Source organism: Pinus tabuliformis, chromosome 4_2, assembly GCF_031772625.1.
Source record: "Pinus tabuliformis cultivar Carrire ecotype Pingquan chromosome 4_2, CPIR1, whole genome shotgun sequence".
Classification (NCBI taxonomy): domain Eukaryota; kingdom Viridiplantae; phylum Streptophyta; class Pinopsida; order Pinales; family Pinaceae; genus Pinus; species Pinus tabuliformis.
In genome coordinates this window covers 894,400,775-894,420,747 of record NC_142304.1, presented here as the reverse complement: position 1 = coordinate 894,420,747, position 19,973 = coordinate 894,400,775, and the positions used below count along the sequence as shown (strand labels likewise).

At 36.5% G+C, this 19,973-nt stretch overlaps 1 protein-coding gene across 2 annotated transcripts in view; it reads right to left on the bottom strand.

The window, feature by feature from the left end:
* Positions 1-19,973, bottom strand: part of LOC149172581 (riboflavin biosynthesis protein PYRR, chloroplastic-like) — a 374,041-nt gene that overhangs the window by 217,380 nt on the left and 136,688 nt on the right. For both annotated transcript variants that reach the window (XM_089424347.1, XM_089424346.1), the window contains exons 3-5: positions 19,606-19,705; positions 19,164-19,289; positions 18,726-19,039 (exon numbers count right to left, since the gene is read on the bottom strand). In XM_089424347.1, coding sequence (XP_089280473.1) covers positions 18,726-19,039; positions 19,164-19,289; positions 19,606-19,705 — 540 coding nt within the window. The remainder of the gene's footprint in view (positions 1-18,725; positions 19,040-19,163; positions 19,290-19,605; positions 19,706-19,973) is intronic.

Here is a 19,973-nt window from a genome sequence, read left to right as displayed (position 1 = left end):
GGGGAGCTGCAAGAGGCCGAATTTAGGCATGTTTGACCAAGTTTGACCTGTGTTGATTCCTGGGTCTAGGTTGACCAAGTTTGCCTTGAAATTATCAGATTGTACTTTTTCTTAATTAAACAATTTCTCCTTGAAAAGATTGTTGGGTTTTCTCCCGAGTTTGGGTTTCCCAGGTGAAACTTTTTGGTGTCTACTGTGCAAGGTCTTTCTACTGTGATCTTTATTGTTTCCGTTGCATCTATTGTTGAACTTTCGAAGTGTAATTGCTTTTAATGATGTTCTGAAATATGCTAGAGTAAGCTTGTATATCATTTGACGTAATTATCAGTGGCAAAAAATTGCCTTGTCTAAATTGGCACTAGAAAATCAACAACATCCTTACAAAAGGTAAATACTACATCCATGTTTTTAGAACAAGATCAACATGAATGGTATAAATGGCTTTGTGAAAGGAAAAAGGATTTCGTTATATTTTGGTCCACTTTTACAACGATGTTGATCGCATATTATGGGGATATTAAGAGCAATACATTCTTTAGTCAATTGGTAAATCTTCAACAAAAAGGTCTAATGACAGAGCACATTCAACAATTCCAAAAGTTGAGCCTTAGGGTAAACAACATTTAAGAGAATAATTTGTAAGACCATTTTATGGAAACTTTAAAGGAAAGCATCCAACATGAGGTGTGTCTCTTTGAACCTAAATACCTAGAGCATGCTTTCAGTCTAGCGAAGAAAGTTGAAAGAAAATATGGTCACCAACAACTATATGAAACATGCTCCCTCTCCTAACCTCACTCAACGAAGAAGGTTGACACTTCAGCAAATGGATGAAAGAAGAGAAAAAGGGATATGTTTCAATTGTGACAAAAAGTACCATAAGGGGCATAAATGTGGCAATAAGAAGGAATTCTATATAGATTCTAAAGAGGAAGAAGATCAAGAATTGGAACCATCACAAGACCTAGAGCTAAAAGAGATTACTCCAACAATATCTTGTCGTGCATTGGTTGACATCGATACTCCACAAACCCTCAAGATAAAAGGAGGTATCAAAAAGAAAACGCAAACAATGCTGATTGATTCTGCCAGTACCCATAACTTCATCAATTATAAATTAGCAAAACTTCTCAATTGTTTCATGTATCCACCACCAAAGTTTCAAGAAACAATTGCAGATGGGGGTACCATAAATTTTTTAGGGAAATGCCATAGTATTAAGCTTAGTATGGGGAAGTATTTATTGGATAGTCTCATGATTGCAATACAAATGGGTGGTGTTGATATTGTTTTAAACATCCAATGGTTACTATTGCACAGTTTTGTCGAAGTTCCAACAAAGCGGAGTATAAATTTTTTCAACATGATCGGATCATCTATCAGTAATTTATGTGTCATTATAAACCCATTCCGCAAGTTATGTAATGTAAATGATGCTAGTGAGACCGTGAATGTATGTAACAACCTAGGTAAGCCTATTATTTTGGCGAGAGTTTCATCCTAGGATGTTTTTCGTCTCACTGATTCATTTGTGTTTCTAAACACGGATAGTCGGTAGAGTTTTTTCCCTCCAGCCTCACCCCAAAGCTAGGGTGGAATTCTTCATCAAAGTCTTAGGTGAGTCCTAGTGTTTTAGTCGAGTCTTATGTAAAAGTGATTTGGGAATAATTTAAGCTAATTGGCTAAATTATTTTATTACAAATCACTTGGTCTACTAGATCATATTGTGTCACGGATTAGGTATGTTTTTTGAGGGTTTAAGCCGAACGAGTATTCCCCCTTTGAGGGTTGAAATTGTAAATCTTATGTAAAAAATATTTTAATGCATGGTCCCTCATTCTTAGATACCATGGTTAAAATATTAGAAGCTAGAAAAAATAATTAATCCCCTCATGTATCAATTAATTAAATTTTCTAGCAAAATTAAATTAAAATCCTAACCCAGAAATTTAATTAATTACAGTCAAATTAAAATGTCTTAGGAAAATTAAATTCTTCAAATGAAAAATTCGTGGGTCTTAAAATAATTAATTTTTGCAGGTCCTCCACCATGGGAGTATTAGATATTTCAAGAAAAATTGGACCCTTGGAACTTGGTGGTTAAGTCAAAGTCATTTTTTAAGGAAAATAGCTCAAAATAATTAATTTTAAGCTATTAAAATGAAATTAAATGATAAATTCGAAAATTCATCAAAAATAAAAATTCAATGGCTAAGATTAAAAGATGATCAAGTATTTTTCGACAACCAAGATTATTTTGACAAGGATCAAGGAAACTAGCCATTATTTTTCACTTGGAGGATTTATCTATAAATTAGAGAGTCATTTGAGTCTCTAACCATCTGATTTCTGGCTAAGAAATTGTTGCTAAAGCATTTGTGTAAACTATTGTCCCGTTGGGAACTATTTTTTCTATCATAATAAAGACGTTGGGGCAAGGTTACTTGGGAGCGAGAGCGAAAACGGGGAGCGGGAGCGGGAGCGACATTTTCTAAAGCTCCCGGTTTGGCAACGATTCAGGGAGCAATTTTATATATATATATATATATATATATATATTTATTTATTTGTTTTTTATATTTTGATGCATATATGTCAACAAGAGCATGTAGAATGATGAATTAGATATAAAAAACATGGATTGAACCATATAACAACAATCATCTAGAAGTTATAATCTTCATCAACCACGTCCACAAGTTAATAACATAGTAACATACAACATATTGAGTCTCATGATTGATCAATCTTAAAGTTTCAAGCTTTCAAAATTCAATATATAACATTTATCATCATTGATCACCAAAGTTGTACTTGTAAGCTAAGTGTAACCATTACAACAAATAATATCTAACATGAAATGAAATGTTATAAAACAAGGTTGCACGAAACGGGGAAACGGGTACGAGTTTCCGAAACAGGAAGCGATACGAAACGCGACCTCCCCAAATTTTGGAAACGGGGAAACGCGAATATATATATATATATATATATATATTAGGAATTTAAGAAATATGTGCAATCATAAAGCATATATGATACATTCTAATTTATTACATTATGATAAAATTGTCAATTGTCAATGCATAGACTATAAGTATCTAAATTTACATCACATTTACTCATGAATAATCACATAATGAAAATAGAAATATCCAAAATCAGCCACGAGAAATTTCTAATTTTTTGTCTCGTGGTTGATTGGGAGTCTCCTCCTACATAGTCGAATGACCTTAGTGCTCTTTATTAAATACAAGTTTCATACCCTAGTACCCTACATTCTCTTGATTATTGGGAGTCTCCCCTGCATAGAGGGCTTTGTTCTCTCGATTAAATACAAGTTCCATACCCTAGTACATGATAAAATCCAATGGAAACATTGAAATCCCCCCAATCCTGAAATCCTGAAAAACAGATAAGTCTGCTGGATTTTGAGTAAGATCTAAAATTCTACTTTCTCCATATGAAATCCAATGACGGCGAAACCACTCTCAAACATCCTGAGTCATTTCATGGTAATGTTAAAAATTTAAGTAAAAGGATGAAAATGAAAATGAACATTACCATGAACTGCATATCAACACTAGGGCAAACAAATGTAAGAGATCTACATTAAAAAAAAAAAATTAAAAAACAAATGTTTTTTTGGGGGAAACGTGGCCCATACGGCCTGGAAACGCGTTTCCGACCGTACGGCCACGTTTTCGTTTCGGGAAACGTGGCCGTACGGCCGGAAACGCGTTTCGTTTCGTTTCCCCTGGCGAAACGCCCCCTAGGGCCACGTTTCCTGCAACTTAGTTATAAAATGAAATGAAATGAAACAACTTTCACGAAGTATCATATTCATAATTCATTACCAATGAGTTATAATTGCCAACTTCAAACTTAAATTTTCATATATTGTTTACAAAAATATCATAATAAATATGAAAGAGTCAACATTTATAAAAACTACTAGAAACTAGAAAAGACAAGTAAATCTATTATCTATTGCTAATGCTTGGGCCTCTTGCCACCACAAGAAATGTCTAATTTTTTAGTCTTGTTGGAAAATCAAAATATTTGTCTTTAATATCACCCTCTAAGCATTAATATCCAGAGGTATCTTTGTCATTACCTCTAGATCTATATAGGGATCTTTGTCATTAATAATGTCAAGTCAAATTTTTGTTTGAGTTATGGGTACATTTTTAGTAGGGTCATGATAGAGGAGTTCAAAAACCAATGTCACTAACATCAAGGTACATAGAGAGATTGGTGCTCTTGATTAAATACGAGTTTCATACCCTAATACATGACAAAATCCAATGGAAACGCTGCAATTCCCCCAATCCTGAAATCCTGAAAAACTGATAAGTCTGCTGGATTTGAATGAGATCTAAAATTCTACTTTCTCCATAGGAAATCCAATGAGATCAGAACCACTCTCAAACATCCCGAGTCATTTCATGGTAATGTTAAAAATATAAAAGGATGAAAATGAAGATTAAGGAGAATGTCACTTTTACTTTAAGAATTTAACATTACCATGAATCGCATATCAATACTAGGGCCATAGGCTTGATCATTAGGCTGCCCCACTCAAAAATTATTTGTTTCTTTGAAAAAAATTGCATTTGGAATGTTACTGCAAAAAAAATTGCAAAAAAGACTAGGGAGCTCCCCTAATCGCTCCCTAAAAACCAGGGAGTGTTTTTTTTAAAGGGAACGTGTTCCTGAGATCGCTCCCCCTTCAAGGACGATTTCAGAAGCACGCTCCCGAGCAGAGAGCGAATTGGGAGCGGGTTCGTGGGGGGGACGCTCCCCCGCAACCTTTCTTTGGGGTGCAACTCGAGGTGTCCATGTTCATTGATTTGTGGTATGTAGTAACTACAAGATTTCCTATGTTGTGCTAATATATGATTATCTTGAGATAAATACTTAGTGTTTGCAGGTACTTCAGTGCTTCGTCGCCAAGTTCACAAACTGTGGGCAAGGATTAATTTCTCTTGGATCTTGAATATTTATGTGGTGGATTAAATCTTCGCTAAGGCTAAGTGAGCATGGGGTTTATGAAACATTTTTAACCATTTATCAAAGAAAATAGCGATAAAAAATTTATTTCTCAAAAAAAAATCAAAACCCTTGTTTATTTGTATATTTGTAAAATTATGTTGTAAATTATTTTGCTAATTGGGGTTTTGGGGTTTTAAGTTTTTTGTATATATTTGGGGCTTGGGTGTTGTATTTTCATTTTTGCAGGTTGAATCAAGAAATGAAGCTAAGTAGAGATAGATCTAGGTCCTTGAAGGTAAGATCTAGTCTCTAGAAAATTTTGCAAGGCTACCCACTGAAGATTTTGCAGCAAAATTCAGATCTAGAGGGAAAAACAATTCTGAAGCGAGGGTTTCACTTTTCAGGCCTCTCAGGCCCAGATCCTGCCTCCTCTAGCCCAGCGTCAGCCTCTTAGGCCCATGCATCAGCCTACTAACCCCTTGTGTCAGCGTTTCCGACCTCTTGGAGGCAAGTTGTAGCCTCCAAGGGCCTCGGCCCTCCTTCCTAGCCCCTGCATTGGGGTTTTGAGGCCTTAGGTGGCCTAGTCGTGGGCTTAAGGAGCCTCCAACCCCTCTAAGACCCTGGACGGTTGCCTTAGGGCTAGCCATGGGATTTTTAGCCCCTAAACCCTGGTCATTTGCCCCTTTTTGGCCAGCGTCCAGCCCTTTGAGGCTCTCCTCCCCCAGCGTTGCCCTTTTTTGGTCTCCTCTGCCTCCTTTGACCCCTGATCTTCCATCCTAGCCTCCCTAGCCCTCAAAGATAGCCCTATTGGGCCTAGCGTTGGCCTTCCTTGGCCTATTTTGCCCTAGTTTGCCCTAGTTCCATATCTGAAGTTTTCAAGACTAATTCCTTGGTGGTTTTGCAGGGGAAATTTGCTCAAAAACTTGTGTTTTCAAGTGCAAGATCATTGGAGAAATTTTGGGCTACTTGGGCAAGTTGATCTTCAAGGCCTTGGGCCTAGGGTTTGATCTCTAAACCCTCATTTTGCCTCTGTTTTATTACAGCAGTAATAACAATGATATAATAGCCCTAAAATCACATTTGAATTGGTCAAAATCACTTAAAATTGCAAATTTAAAATTTTCCTAAATTTTGGCCATTTGGGCATCTTAAGTATAGCCTAGATCTAAAAAATTGCTTGCTGGAATTTATTGCGTAAATTACTTAATAAAGTATGCAATTTTTTGAATTGCACATCTAACGAGGACTCAAAATTTGATTTTTTCACTTTCAGTAAATTTTTCCTTTTTTGGGGCTTATTGGGCATTTGGTTTTAGCATCATTAATTTGTTGATCAATTGGTTTGTTTACTATTGTAATAAGTTGTTTTATATCTGATATATTACTGAATACATCATCATAAAGTGTGCTAAATACATAAATTTATATTTGCTAGCCATTGGAAAATTTTATGCTTTATATGTTGGGTAAATGCTATGATCTAAAGTGACTTCATTGTTGTTATCATAAGTCTAATAAAGTGTTAAAATTTTCTGAAGTATTACTATTGATTTGATTTTTGAGATCTAACACTTGCTTGTCTCATTCTAAGTTTACAAAAAAATTATGAATTTTGCACTAAAAGCACTCCTACACTTAAGCTCTAAATCTCTAATCTTGTGATTGGTATAAGTTGTTTTAATACTTGAGATCTAATCAGCATCATTGTGTTTGATATCTAATTGAGGCATTGTTAAGAAATCATTAGATAATTGCTCTAAGTTAAAGATCATAATCTTAAGAGGCTTTGATATCTTGGTTGTTTATCTTAAGCATTTGGCATCTTAAGTTTTATTGGTTATTATTCTAAGTAAGCATTTCAACATTGGTCATTGGCATATCTAAAGTAATCATTTCTAAACATCTTGTTGAATATTGTTGAATATTCGCACTTGTATCTTTAAGCACATGTCTTGTCTTAAGATTGTTATCTAATCATTGTTAAGTACGTTGGCTATAAGATAATTCACACTAAGTATTTAAATAGCATAAACAATCTTAACTTAAAAATACTTCACTCAATCTATCTTCCATAAGCATTCTAGGATCTAGTCTGCATTAAGAACTTACCTCCTAGCATAAGTTAGGTTGATAGACTCTTAGGGCAACCCTTTTCCAATTAGCTTGAGGGATTCAACTCTTCTTAGCGGTTAACACAATGACCTTGCAATTGTCAAAGCCACAGTCTTTGTAGCATCGAAGGCACTGGGTGGGTGGAACACAAGGGGAGGTATCGTTAATTAGGTCACTGCCTGCTTCCTGTTGGAAAATCAAAGTAATTATATTAGGGTTTGATTCTCCTTGCTAGATAATTACTTGTGAGTATGTTGGGTTCTTTTACTTCTTTATTATCTCATCTTTCATCAAGCAATTACCATATTATGTGTGTATGAAGATCACAAAACAAGAGACATAAGATATAGGCACATGCCAGGGCAAAAACGCCCTCGAGGGGAAAACCCAATCAAGATACTTCTTCCTTTCAATAATATTCTTTAAGACTCTTTACCCTAGACCAAGACCAAACTTTCCTTCCACACCAAGTCAGCCTCCCAGATCTTCGACAACATCTAGCAACTTCGACTAGGCAGTAGCTTTCGACAACAGAGAAATATTAGGAGACTTCAATTTCTCAATCCAGACCACGAAACAGAGAGAGAGAGAGGCACCAAAATTTTGATTTTCTTCCTCTCTATAGACTTCCCCAAACTTGTACTTCTTTCGACCTCTCGACAACAGACTTCGCACTTCTCCAGTTCCTCTTGAAATAACGAACTTGCTTGAGAGTTGATGCTTTAAATGACTTCGACCTCCTTGTATATATAGGCTTCATGTGGGTCAAATTAGGGTCCTTAGCCGACTTCATCTCTCTTAGGCCGACTTGATGTGGAGGGTACATAATTCATATTTGACTCAATATAAAACCTTTTTACGTGATTCAAAAGCCCAAGAAGGGTCTCTTTGAATGTATAATGACTCTATAAACTCAACATTAATCCTAGGAGTCCATAATGGAAACTTTGACTAATATAATGATGACCCAAGCATGAAACCTATGCTTTAATAAGTCATTGTTACAATAATAAAAAATATTTTCTTTATTCTTTTGACAAGTACATTATTGAAGACTGAACATAGTTACATTTTCTAACACTTCCCGTTGGCTTCCATTTCACAACCTACTCTAAAGATTGTTTCTCAAAACAGTTAAGGGAGAGGTTCAACTTAGACTGGGCATATAATTAAAACTAACCAAGATCATTGCATCACACATAGATTCTAGGAATTGCATATCATATAGGATAGTCTATCATATTAAGCAGCAGGTGTCCATCCCATTACTTGGTTTCAATTTATAATAAGCAAGAATTGTGACTCCATAAAGCACTGGTCTCATACTTGAAATCTAATCTAATCATTAATCTTGCTAAAATTCTAGTGAGTAGCTAGGTCACTCATCCATGTCTCCCAAGCAAGTTGGTTCCCAACTTGTTTTCCTTCATCTCATTTCCATACGGACTAACCCCCATAGCCTGTTGTTGGGAGACAGCTAGAACAGAGTGGGCGGGGATCAGAGTGACAGCCCCCGCCCTGAGCGGTTGTCACGGTGCCTGTACAATCTGGGCAACAACATTTTTTGGCGCCGTTGTCGGGGATAAATTTATTTTGTCCTCGACACTTCAACAACATTCCTCCTAATCTTTTAATCATTCTTCATTAGCCCGTCAAGCGACACATCATTTTTTGGCACCCTTATTGCATCATTCTTCATCTTCTCATGACTTTATCCTTAGTACTCTCACTAATCCTTTCATCTTGTTCATTCATACTTTTAGCACCTAGACATTTAGGTTGGTTCCCTGTTTGGGTGGCGACTCCACTTATTCATTCATTTACAAGAGCTTACTGTTACTTTCTAGTAAGCATTCATTTTTCTCATATTAGAAGCTCTCTCCGGTTTCCATTTGCATTTCATCAATCCCAATAAAAAATCCATGGATTATTACAGGCCTTGCAACTTTGCCAACATCCAAGGATATCCACATGATCTGCCGAATGAGTCTACTATGTACAAACTGCCGATCTTTCAAGGAAACAATACAGTCAATGTCGAAACTCATATAAAGAAGTTTAATCAAGATACACTCATGTAGCTGCATACAGTCACGAAGATGTTAGAATGAAACTGTGTCCTATCGTTAGAAGATGATGCGCTAGATTGGTTTCATGACAAGCTTGATGATTCTTTCAATTCGTTGCAAGCTCTCATCAGTGCCTTTAAGGATAAATATGAAAAGGACAAACTTATCAGAAAATTGACTCAAATAATTTGGGACATGCAAATAAATCATGAGAAGGAAATAAGAGCCTTAGAAGAAAAGATAAAAATCATTGAATTTAAGCAAGAAAGATTGAGGATGTATCGTCAAAGAAACATGGAAGAAAATCATACCAAAGAAATCACTGCTATAAAAGTTGAGCTAATTACCATTCATGATCGACTGAATAAAGTAGAAGAGTTTCAACGCAAGTCAGATAATGAAAGAAACAAAGAAATCACAATGGATAGCAAGCCTCCTAGTTCACTGGAACAATTCTCATCATATGTCAAAGAAATCACTCGTCCCAATGAAAGAAGTTTGACGAAAAGTACTACAATTAGAAAGGAGTTCAAGAACTATCAGGATGCTTATGTGTCACCTTTGACAAAGTATATTCAAAATAAGATTGAGCATCAAGACAAAGGATCTACATTGGTCACATTAAAATCCTCATTGTCCATTGATAAGAGAAATAAAGGGAAAAGTTTGATGTATCTAGTAGCCAGGAACAACATGCCGAGCAAATAAGTCAGAAGCTTGGTCTCTCCAAATTCAGCATGGCACGTACAAGAAACAACCCACAGACTTGCCGAAAAGTCAGCAAATGCTTATTATGCACTACATCGATGACATTTGATGCCACAGGGCATCGTTTTGTATAGCATCACTAACCCTGCTCCCTTTTATTTCATGTCATTAGATATTTTTATTTCATGCATCTTTATTATGTCTTTCATATTTAAATTTGTTAGTAGATTTTTCTATTCCAACTATATTTTCTATATATATGCATGATGATTTCGATTTTGAGTGGATATCTATTTGATGGACTTCTGTTTTCTTGGATGCAGGATTTTGCGATTCTCAAATTACTTCATGGAAGCAACGTGTCCCCATATGGAGCCAAATGTTGCACAGTTTTGTCAAAGTTCCAAGGAAGTGGAAGTACAAATTTTTTCGATGTGATCAGATCATCTATCAACAATGTTGACCACTGGAGTGGCACCTGATGATTATATGAAGACTCCATGCCCAAGGATGTACCAAAGGACACTTGTACATCAGATATCATCAATCAACGGAGTTTTTAAACTCTACTTCTATTCTCTCAACATCTTTCTTGTACCCAGATTCCACACCCTGCAGGGAATTGTAATAAGTGATACTAGTAATGATGATTTTTGAGTATGTAACAGGCCTAGGGTGTTGGGACTCGATCAACAAACGAGTACACCTTGGAGTGTTTTTTTTATTTGGTTAATTATCCCTTCTTTTTCAGAGGCGGATAATTTTTTGGGTTTTTCCACTCACTTTTTACCCCATAGTTGGGGTAACGGTTTGAAGGTTGAACCCAAATACATCTTAGTGTCTAGAGTCGATGTATATTACCATAATAGATCACACACAAAAATTCGTGGAATTTGGTTAGGTCTAGGTAGTCATTTTTTAATTTTTTAGATTTCCGCACTGCGAAATTGCAATAAAAATTGTATTTGTAATGTAATAAGTGAGGTCTAGAGAAGTTTTATGGGGTATGAGTAATGAAATTTGCACCTCTCACCCTCAACTTTCTGTGAAGACACACTTTGAGAGGTTAAAAATGTGTCTTGAACCCTCAAAACCCACTTTTCTGAAGTTTAATGGGAAATCTGACAATTAATTGAGCCATAAATTAAATAATGGAGAAAAATAAATATCCACACATGCTAAATGTTGTGGAAATGAAGTGGAAAATTATGGGGAAGTTAAAGTGAAGTCCAAAGCTGATGTGGACTCCTAAAATCAAGGAAAGGAAATGTGCTCAAATAAAATCGAATTTTTGGCATTAAATGAGAAAGTTGCTTACTTGGAAATTTGAATTTGTGAAGTTAATGCACATTTGGGAGGATTTGGAAGAATATTTGGTGGAGATTTTTGTGGGAAATTGTCCCCACATGGGTTACCACCCATATACACTTGTCATTCCATCATAAAATTCGAATTTGGCACATAAGAGAAGAAGAAAATGATGTCCACTTGCCAAAATTCGATTTTTACACTTAGCATTGGAGCTCCATTCAACAAATTCGAATTTCTCTTTGGGATTGTCACCTCATGCCACTTGTTTAATCACTTCTACATTGGAATTGGCTCCCATAGTTCTATATAATAGAGCCTTGAGCTCTCATTTGTAGGAATTAAAAACGAGCTATTGTGCTTGGGGAATCACTGCTCTTATGTACACTTATGTTCTATTGCAATAAAAGACTTTGGGGTTTCACATATTGTTAATTTTTGGTATGTTTTATGCTTAAGAGCAATTTACTTCAATTCCTTAAATAGCCCAATATCAATATTCAGTTTAGCAATCACATCAGCATGATAGTAAAATGCAGATAGAACATACACATAAACAGTAGAAAATAAGAGGACACAAGATGTGGCACTAGCCAGGGACAAACCCCAATGTGGGGAAACCCTTGATCAATTCTTCTTATATTCTTCAATAGTTCAGCAGAGAGAGATAGAACAAATTTACAAATCTGATAATTTATAACAACAGCAGTAAAGCCTAGACTAGAAAAGTCAATGCTGATCAAACAAGATGGAAATCTTCCTCTAAGTAGCTCGGTCAAGCCCAATCAACTTCGGCCTTCAACAGTAAGCTCAATCAGCCCAAAACATTGCTCATAATTCTGATTTCATTCCATTGTTGATTGTTGTTCTGGTTAGGGTACTTGTTGCAGCCCTAAACTCCCTTGACAGTCTCCAAACAGTCCCTAAGAGAGTTGCGGCATACCCTTGAGGAGTTCATCAATCCAGCAGCCCTCCACAAAACACTGTTGCAACATTGTTTGCACTGTTGTTTGCTGCACTCCTGGTTAGGGCACGTCCTGTAGCCCTAGTTCCACCACACAGTGAGCAAACAAGCCCTTGTAGGGTTGCGTTCCACCTTGGAGACCTTCCTCTCATGCCACGCTGCCTCCTAAAGGTGTTGTCCACCCATGACAACCCTTAACACAACCTCCAGCTATGTGCTATGGCCTGCGGCCTAGCACAACAGCTTGCTGTAGCTTTCAACCTTCACAGATGTCACCCAAACAATCCCAAACAACAGTGTTATCTTCGTCGTGAACTTGGCCTAGCTGACTGCACTTGCCAGCACCCAACCGCATGCATATCCAGCTCTATGCTGACCTGTCTTCAACGAATTTCTTCTCCTTGTGGTTGTGGCTTCCCTGCCTAGCAAACACACCTAAACCCATGCCCTAGAGCAACCTCTTTCACCACACTGTCACCTACAGCAAACTGAAATTCCCACACTGTCCTTAAGGCTCCTTCTTGTTGTGGTTAGGGCTTCCTCTTTGTTGTGGCTAGGGCTTCTTCTTTACTACGTCTAGGACTTCTTCTTGCTGCGGCTAGGGCTTCTTGCTGCGGCTAGGGCTTGAGATCCTTCTTTCCACCAAGTCCTCCTTTGGAGAAGACATACCCAAACGAGTGGAGAGAGAGATCATGAGATGATATGATGAAATAATGACTTGATGGTCTCCTCTTTTTATATGCAACGTTGAGGATGAGCTGGGGGTTAAAATGCTTGTTTTGCTTGCTGGCCGACCTTGACAATTTGTCAATAATACAAATAAATTCATATCTTCATTTTTACATGTCAGAATCAGATGATCTTTAGATCAATCCTACACCTCTTGAAGAGAGGAATCCAAGAAAAATATCAGTTGCCATAAATAAGGTGACTCACATGAAGTTTCGCCCTAGTTTCCAATTTTAACACATATGAGGTGTTGTTCTTCTTAAGCAAGGTAATATCTTGATCATTGTGTTTCATTTTCTACTTATGTTATTGTATTCATTAGTTTCCATTATGCTTTTAGAGATTTGTTAATATGCAGCTATCTCACATTGGCATTTGGTTTTGAGAGTTTTCTCTAGATAACATTTTAATTGATTTTCCAATAAATCTCTAAGATCTCTTTATCATTGTATTTCTTTTAACCCATGTGGATCTAATGTTTATTCGAAGTTGTGTAAAGACGTCTCTTGGATCAAGCCTCAAGCGTGAGGGGAAATTCTTGGAGGAATCATCCCACTCTTGAGCATTCATGGAAGAACCCACATTTGTCATTTCCCAAGGCCTCATCTTACTATTTTGTGTGGCAGGGATCTTTGTCTTTTAACTTGTGTTTCAAAATCCAATTTTAATTAAAACAATTTGTCTCGATTTCTTGCGCTAATAACGATTTTATTTTGCTATTGAAGAGCATGCTGAAAATTAGGCAAGATTTGGAGTTTTGCTCCAATTCCTTAGTCTAAATTTTGTAGAATATTTGTAAATTATATTTGTTAACTTTCTTCTTTGCTTTACACTAAGTTTGAGTGTTGGTTTTATAGAAAATTCAGATCCATTTATGGACTATGCTCATCTTTTGCGTTGACAGGATTGAGGAAGTTAAAGTTTGAAATTCTAACTATTTGTTGTAGGACCTCAAGAGCATTTGAAGATCAACTTTAGGAAGGCCGTGGGCAATCTTAGATAGCAGCAAATTAGCTTGGTCATGGGCCTTTGTGCACTTGTAATTTTCAAATTTCAAGAGTTTTTTTTGCCATTGTGGTTGCCACTTCTTGGAAGGAGATCTTGGTTCCTATAGGCTCCAATTTTGTAATTGTCTCTTCCATCTTTTGGCCAACCCATTAAAGGGTCTTCTACTCATTGTAAAAGCTAATAAAAGATCTATTTTTCTTGAGGGAGCTTGGGTTTTACCCATGGCATCCCTTCTCTCCATTTAGGGAGAGAATTGTGTGGGTGAATTAACTTTTGCATCTTCTCATTTTCCATTTTAATTACATGCTTAAAATTTACACAACCTCATTCATCACATTTTTATTTTTGTTCAAATAAGTTTGCTATAATTCAACTTAAGGTTTTGCATTCTCCATTTTATATGTTGATTTGAGTTGGAAGCACTTTACTTTAAACAATCTACTCTTCACGTGTTCATTAACTTAATTTTTTTATAAGTCATTTTAATTTCATATTGCAAATTCAAGTCCTCCTCCAGCATTGCCCCTTTTTGGTCTCCTTTACCTCCTTTAACCCCTGATCTGCCATTCTAGCCTCCCTAACCCTCAAAGCTAGCCCTATTGGGCCTAGCGTTGGCCCTCCTTAGCCTATTTTGCCCTAGTTCCATATCTGAAGTTTTCAAGACTGATTCCTTGGTGGTTTTGCAGGAGAAATTTGCTCAAAAACTTGTGTTTTCAGGTGCAAGATCATTGATGAAATTTTGGGCTACTTGGGCAAGTTGATCTTTAAGGCCTTGGGCCTAGGATTTGATCTCTAAACCCTCATTTTACCTCTATTTTATTACAGCAGTAATAACAGTGATATAAGGGCCCTAAAATCACATTTGAATTGGTCAAAATCACTTAAAATTGCAAATTTAAAACTTTCCTAAATTTTGGCCACTAGGGCATCTTAGATCTAGCCTAAATCTAAAAATTTGTTCACTGAAATTTACTGCATAAATTACTGAATCAAGTATGCAATTTTCTGAATCACACATCTAAAGAGGGCTCAAAATTTGATTTTTTCAGTTTCGGTAAATTTTTCCTATTTTTGGGCATATTGGACATTGGTTTTAGCATCATTAGCTTGTTGATCTGTTGGTTTGTTTACTGTTGTAATAAGTTGTTTCAAATCTGATATATTACTGAATACATCATCATAAAGTGGGCTAAATACATAAATTTACATTTGCTAGCCATTGGAAAATTTTATGCTTTATATGTTGGGTAAATGCTATGATCTAAAGTGACTTCATTGCTGCTGTCATAAGTCTAATAAAGTGCTGAAATTTTCTGAAGTATTACTGCTGATTTGATTTTTGAGATCTAACACTTGCTTGTCTCATTCTAAGTTTACAAAAAAATTCTGAATTTTGCACTAAAAGCACTCCTACACTTAAGCTCTAAATCTTTGATCTTGTGATTGGTATAAGTTGTTTTAAGACTTGAGATCTAATCGGCATCATTGTGTTTGATATCTAATTGAGGCATTGTTAAGAAATCATTAGATAATTGCTCTAAGTTAAAGATCATAATCTTAAGAGGCTTTGATATCTTGGTTGTTTATCTTAAGCATTTGGCATCTTAAGTTTTAATGGTTATCATTCTAAGTAATCATTTCAACATTGGTCATTGGCATATCTAAAGTAATCATTTCTAAACATCTTGTGGAATATTGTTGAATATTGGCACTTGTATCTTTAAACACATGTCTTGTCTTAAGATTGTTATCTAATCATTGTTAAGTACTCTTGCTATAAGATAATTCACACTAAGTACTTAAATAACATAAACAATCTTAACTTAAGAAGACTTCACTCAATCTATCTTGCATAAGCATTCTAGGATCTAGCCTGCATTAAGAACTTACCTCCTAGCATAAGCTAGGTTGATAAACTCTTAGGGCAACCCTTTTCCAATTAGCTTGAGGGATTCAACTCTTCTTAGTGGTTAACACAGTGACCTTGCAGTCGTCAGAGCCACAATCTCTGCAACGCCAGAGGCACTGGGTGGGTGGAACACAGGGGGAGGTATCGTTAATCAGGCCATTGCCTGCTTCCTGTTGGCTTCCATTTCACAACCTACTCTGAAGATTGTTTCTCAAAACAGTTAAGGGAGAGGTTCAACTTAGACTAGGCATATAATTAAAAATAACCAAGATCATTGCATCACACATAGATCCTAGGAATTGCATATCATATAGGATAGTCTATCATATTAAGCAGTGGGTGTCCATCCGATTACTTGGTTTCAATTTATAATAAGAAAGAATTGTGACTCCATAAGGCACTGGTCTCATACTTGAAATCTAATCTAATCATTAATCTTGCTAAAATTCTACCGAGTAGCTAGGCCACTCATCTGTGTCTCCCAAGCAAGTTGGTTCCCAACTTGTTTTCCTTCATCTCATTTCCATAGGGACTACCCCCCATAGCCCACTATTGGGAGACAGCTAGAACGGAGTGGGCGGGGATCAGAGTGACAGCCCTCGTCCTGAGTGGTTTTCGCGGTGCTTGTACAATCCGAGCGACAACAGTTACCATCATTCGGAATGATGACCTTTAATTTTTAAGATCTCTTCATAAGATTAAAATGCAAAGAAAGTGAGTTTAGAGGTATCCAGGGGAAACCCTCTAAAACGTTATGCTCAAATGGAATGACAAAATTACTAAAAAAGGGGCACCAAGGTGTAATGGCACCATTGTGTTCACTAAATATTCAAACGTGAATATCATCTATGTCAGAGGATCTCCATAAAGTTATCAACAATCATTCCAAGATATTTGGATCAATGCCTAAGGGTCTTCCACGGTTCCACCTATTGGAGATCATGACTATGTTATTCATTTGCAATCAGGAAGTGTGCCAAAGGTAAATAAGAAGGGAAAATCATACTAGAAGCAGAGACAAACCTTCAAACAAGGATTAAGCAGTCGAGTAATGCAACAATTGTGGAGTACCTCATCAAACATAGTAATGTAGCAGTGAAAAATATGACATGGGAAGATGACTTATTCATGGAGAATCACTATAAATTAGTTAAGTGTTGAGGAAAACACTTTTTTGAAATGCAAGGGCATATTAAGCCCTATATAAGCCCCATGTAAACCTTAAAACCTCTTATTAAGACCTAGATATTGAGTGACTACATTTCTATTGTTATATTGTTATGTAGGCCAGGACCTTTCATGGTCTCATTTTATTATAATTGTACACTTTGTCTCACACACACACTAAGGAGACCTAGTCTTAGGATCATCAAATATTGTCTTCTACACTGCATTCATTGTAAAAGGAGGTTTCCCCTTCGAAGAGGACAGTAATTATTGGTTTCTTACCATTTTTAAGGCGCGAGGTTCATAACATCATCAGACATTTATTGATCATAAATCATAGAAAACGAGAATCATAGGGAACACCCCTTAGTGGTGATCACAGTCATCCTTAAAGTGAGGAAAAAGGGTGCCAACGTGACAATGGTGACTCTTCCGAGTTCCACTTGTCTTGTCATCTAGTGAAGACTTTGCACTCAGGGTGATAGATAAAGTGGTAACAGGGAGCATCACCCAATGCAAAGACAGCTAAGTCAATAATTCAAGCTAATTTGAAGTTGGTCATTATGACTAATGCTCAAAGGAGATGGTGTTGAATTTTATAGCTATGGTCGGACTTCATATTAATGTATTTATTATTCATGTATTATATGATCTTCATGCTCATTTGTAAAATCAAATTATTTCTATTAAAAGACAAATTTAAATTTTATTTTTGGAGCCCCAAGTTGTTCAAGTCGGCCCTCTTCTCCTCGAGTCGGCTCAGCCTCCTATGCACCCATTCGACCTAATGATTGTCCATATATTGAAGTCATTTGTACTCTTCTCTACACACAATTTGTTCTGAGCATCAAGCAATATATCTCTGGGCATACGAAGCAAGTTAAGGATAGGATCAAAGGTATATAAGGCAAGACGAGTCTCTTAGAAGGACCAATTTTTTGTCTGTGGCATATCTCTTGGAAGGGCTGAGATTTTCTGGGATTTGTCTTTGTGCTAGATGGCCAAATTTCTGTGGAACCAGGAGGCTGAAGATCTCTGACTATCTCAGAAAGAAGACTGAATTCTGTGGTTCGTATCTGTGGTAGAGGACCGAAAATCTGTGATACATATCCTGTGCAAAAAGGCTGAACTTCTGTTGATAATCTCTGTGCAATAAGGGCAGAGTCTTCTATCTCTGTGATTTCAAACAGGGCGGACTTGGACACTTGGTGGATGCTCTCACTGGTTAGATTATCCATAGATTTGACTTTGATGTCTCTCTTGCTGAATTGATTCTATAAGGAAAGGATTGCTGGGTATTTCCCCCATGTGGGTTTTCCCAGGGTAAAATGATGTGTTCTTGTGTAGCTGTCTCTTTATGATCCTAATATTCTTGATGTCTTCTGTATAATTGCTTAATGATGGAATAATGAGTAATAAATGAGTGTGTGAAAATATCAAATTCATTAGAAGTAATTATCTGTATAGAAGACACCCTAAAAATCAACAGAAGGGCCATGCATGAATGACCTACTATACACAGTTAATCTCATAAATGATATTTAAAAAACTATAAGCTTATCCATAACTTCAGAAGTAAAAGCACATTAATCTATGGATAACTACCAAGCCAAGATAAATTGATGTTGTAAAACTACAATGTTCAAAATCTCAAACATTCAGGGATGAGAAAAGAAATAGGCACAATCAGAATAAATTTAATATCTTGAGCACCACATTTCTAGATGTGCATAAGGCATCCAAGACAGCAACTTGCCTTGTGAATAACACCAAATGCAATAGCTGGGGCCGACAAAGCCCCTCCGCACTCCCATAATACAGAAAGAAAGCCTCTGTCATAGCAGTAATCCATGACAGCTCTTGGTGTTAGAATGTCGAATTCCACAATTTCCACACCTTTCGATGCGAGTCTCCTTTGAAAGTCCCTACGAGCTCCCCTTTGTGTTGCTACTATAGTTTGAGTAGAAGATACATCCCAAAGATTTGCATCTTCAGGTAGATTCAAAGTTCTTGACATAACAATCCGAATCGGTAAATGTCCACCTTCCTGTCTAGTTGTTAAACGTGGATCTGATAACAAGATAAAGATAAAATTAACTGCAAATCCATCTGAACCATTTCTTTATAAATGCCGCCTTCTAAGCAAAAAGTGACTTTACAATAGTAAATTAATCTGAAAAATCCAATAACTTACTATCACGACGCACAGTATTTCCTCCAACAACAACGGCATCACTTCTACTGCGTGTTTCAAAGACTTGCTTGCGAGACATTTTACTACTCACCCATGCTGCATGCCCCGTGCTAGCAGCAATCTTACCTGTTGATTGTTGAACAACTCAAATTCAGCTTGGCTGGAGTTGAAAACATATCTGGTTTTCTAATTTGATTAAAGCATGCAATAAGTGCCAAACCTCTCACGAAACTTTTTAGCTGGAGTTAAAGACATGTGGTTTTCTAATTTGATTAAAGCATGCAGTAAGTGCCAAATCACGAAACCTTTGTCCACTAGATAAAATAATAAAGATAATAACAAATAAGCACGAATAAAGGTCTCTGCAATATCCAGAAAACTGTCAACTCACTTGTAGAAAACTAAAAAAGCACTCATTTCACAAAAGAGGAAAGCAGCTCACCATCCAGTGTCATTGCATATTTGAGAACTGAAAATGGGATCTGATATGCCTCTCTGTAAAGCAATGATGCATTTACCAATTGGCAAGCCTTCACAGCTTCCTGTAATAATATGAATTAATTGTAAGGTGATTGATATGCACTATTAAGAAACTGTTCTGAATATAAATATGTATCAGGTAGGATGTGTGATAATGTAAAAGGTAATAAAGTTGATAATATTTCTTTGTCAAACTCAAGAAATTTAAACTCTAAATTTCTATGAAGATGAAGTTGACACCACTAATGCAACCAAGGCTATACAATAAACAAAGTCTCCTACGAATAACACAACAAACATTATAGAAGAAGCAGCAAGAGCTGACGGAGA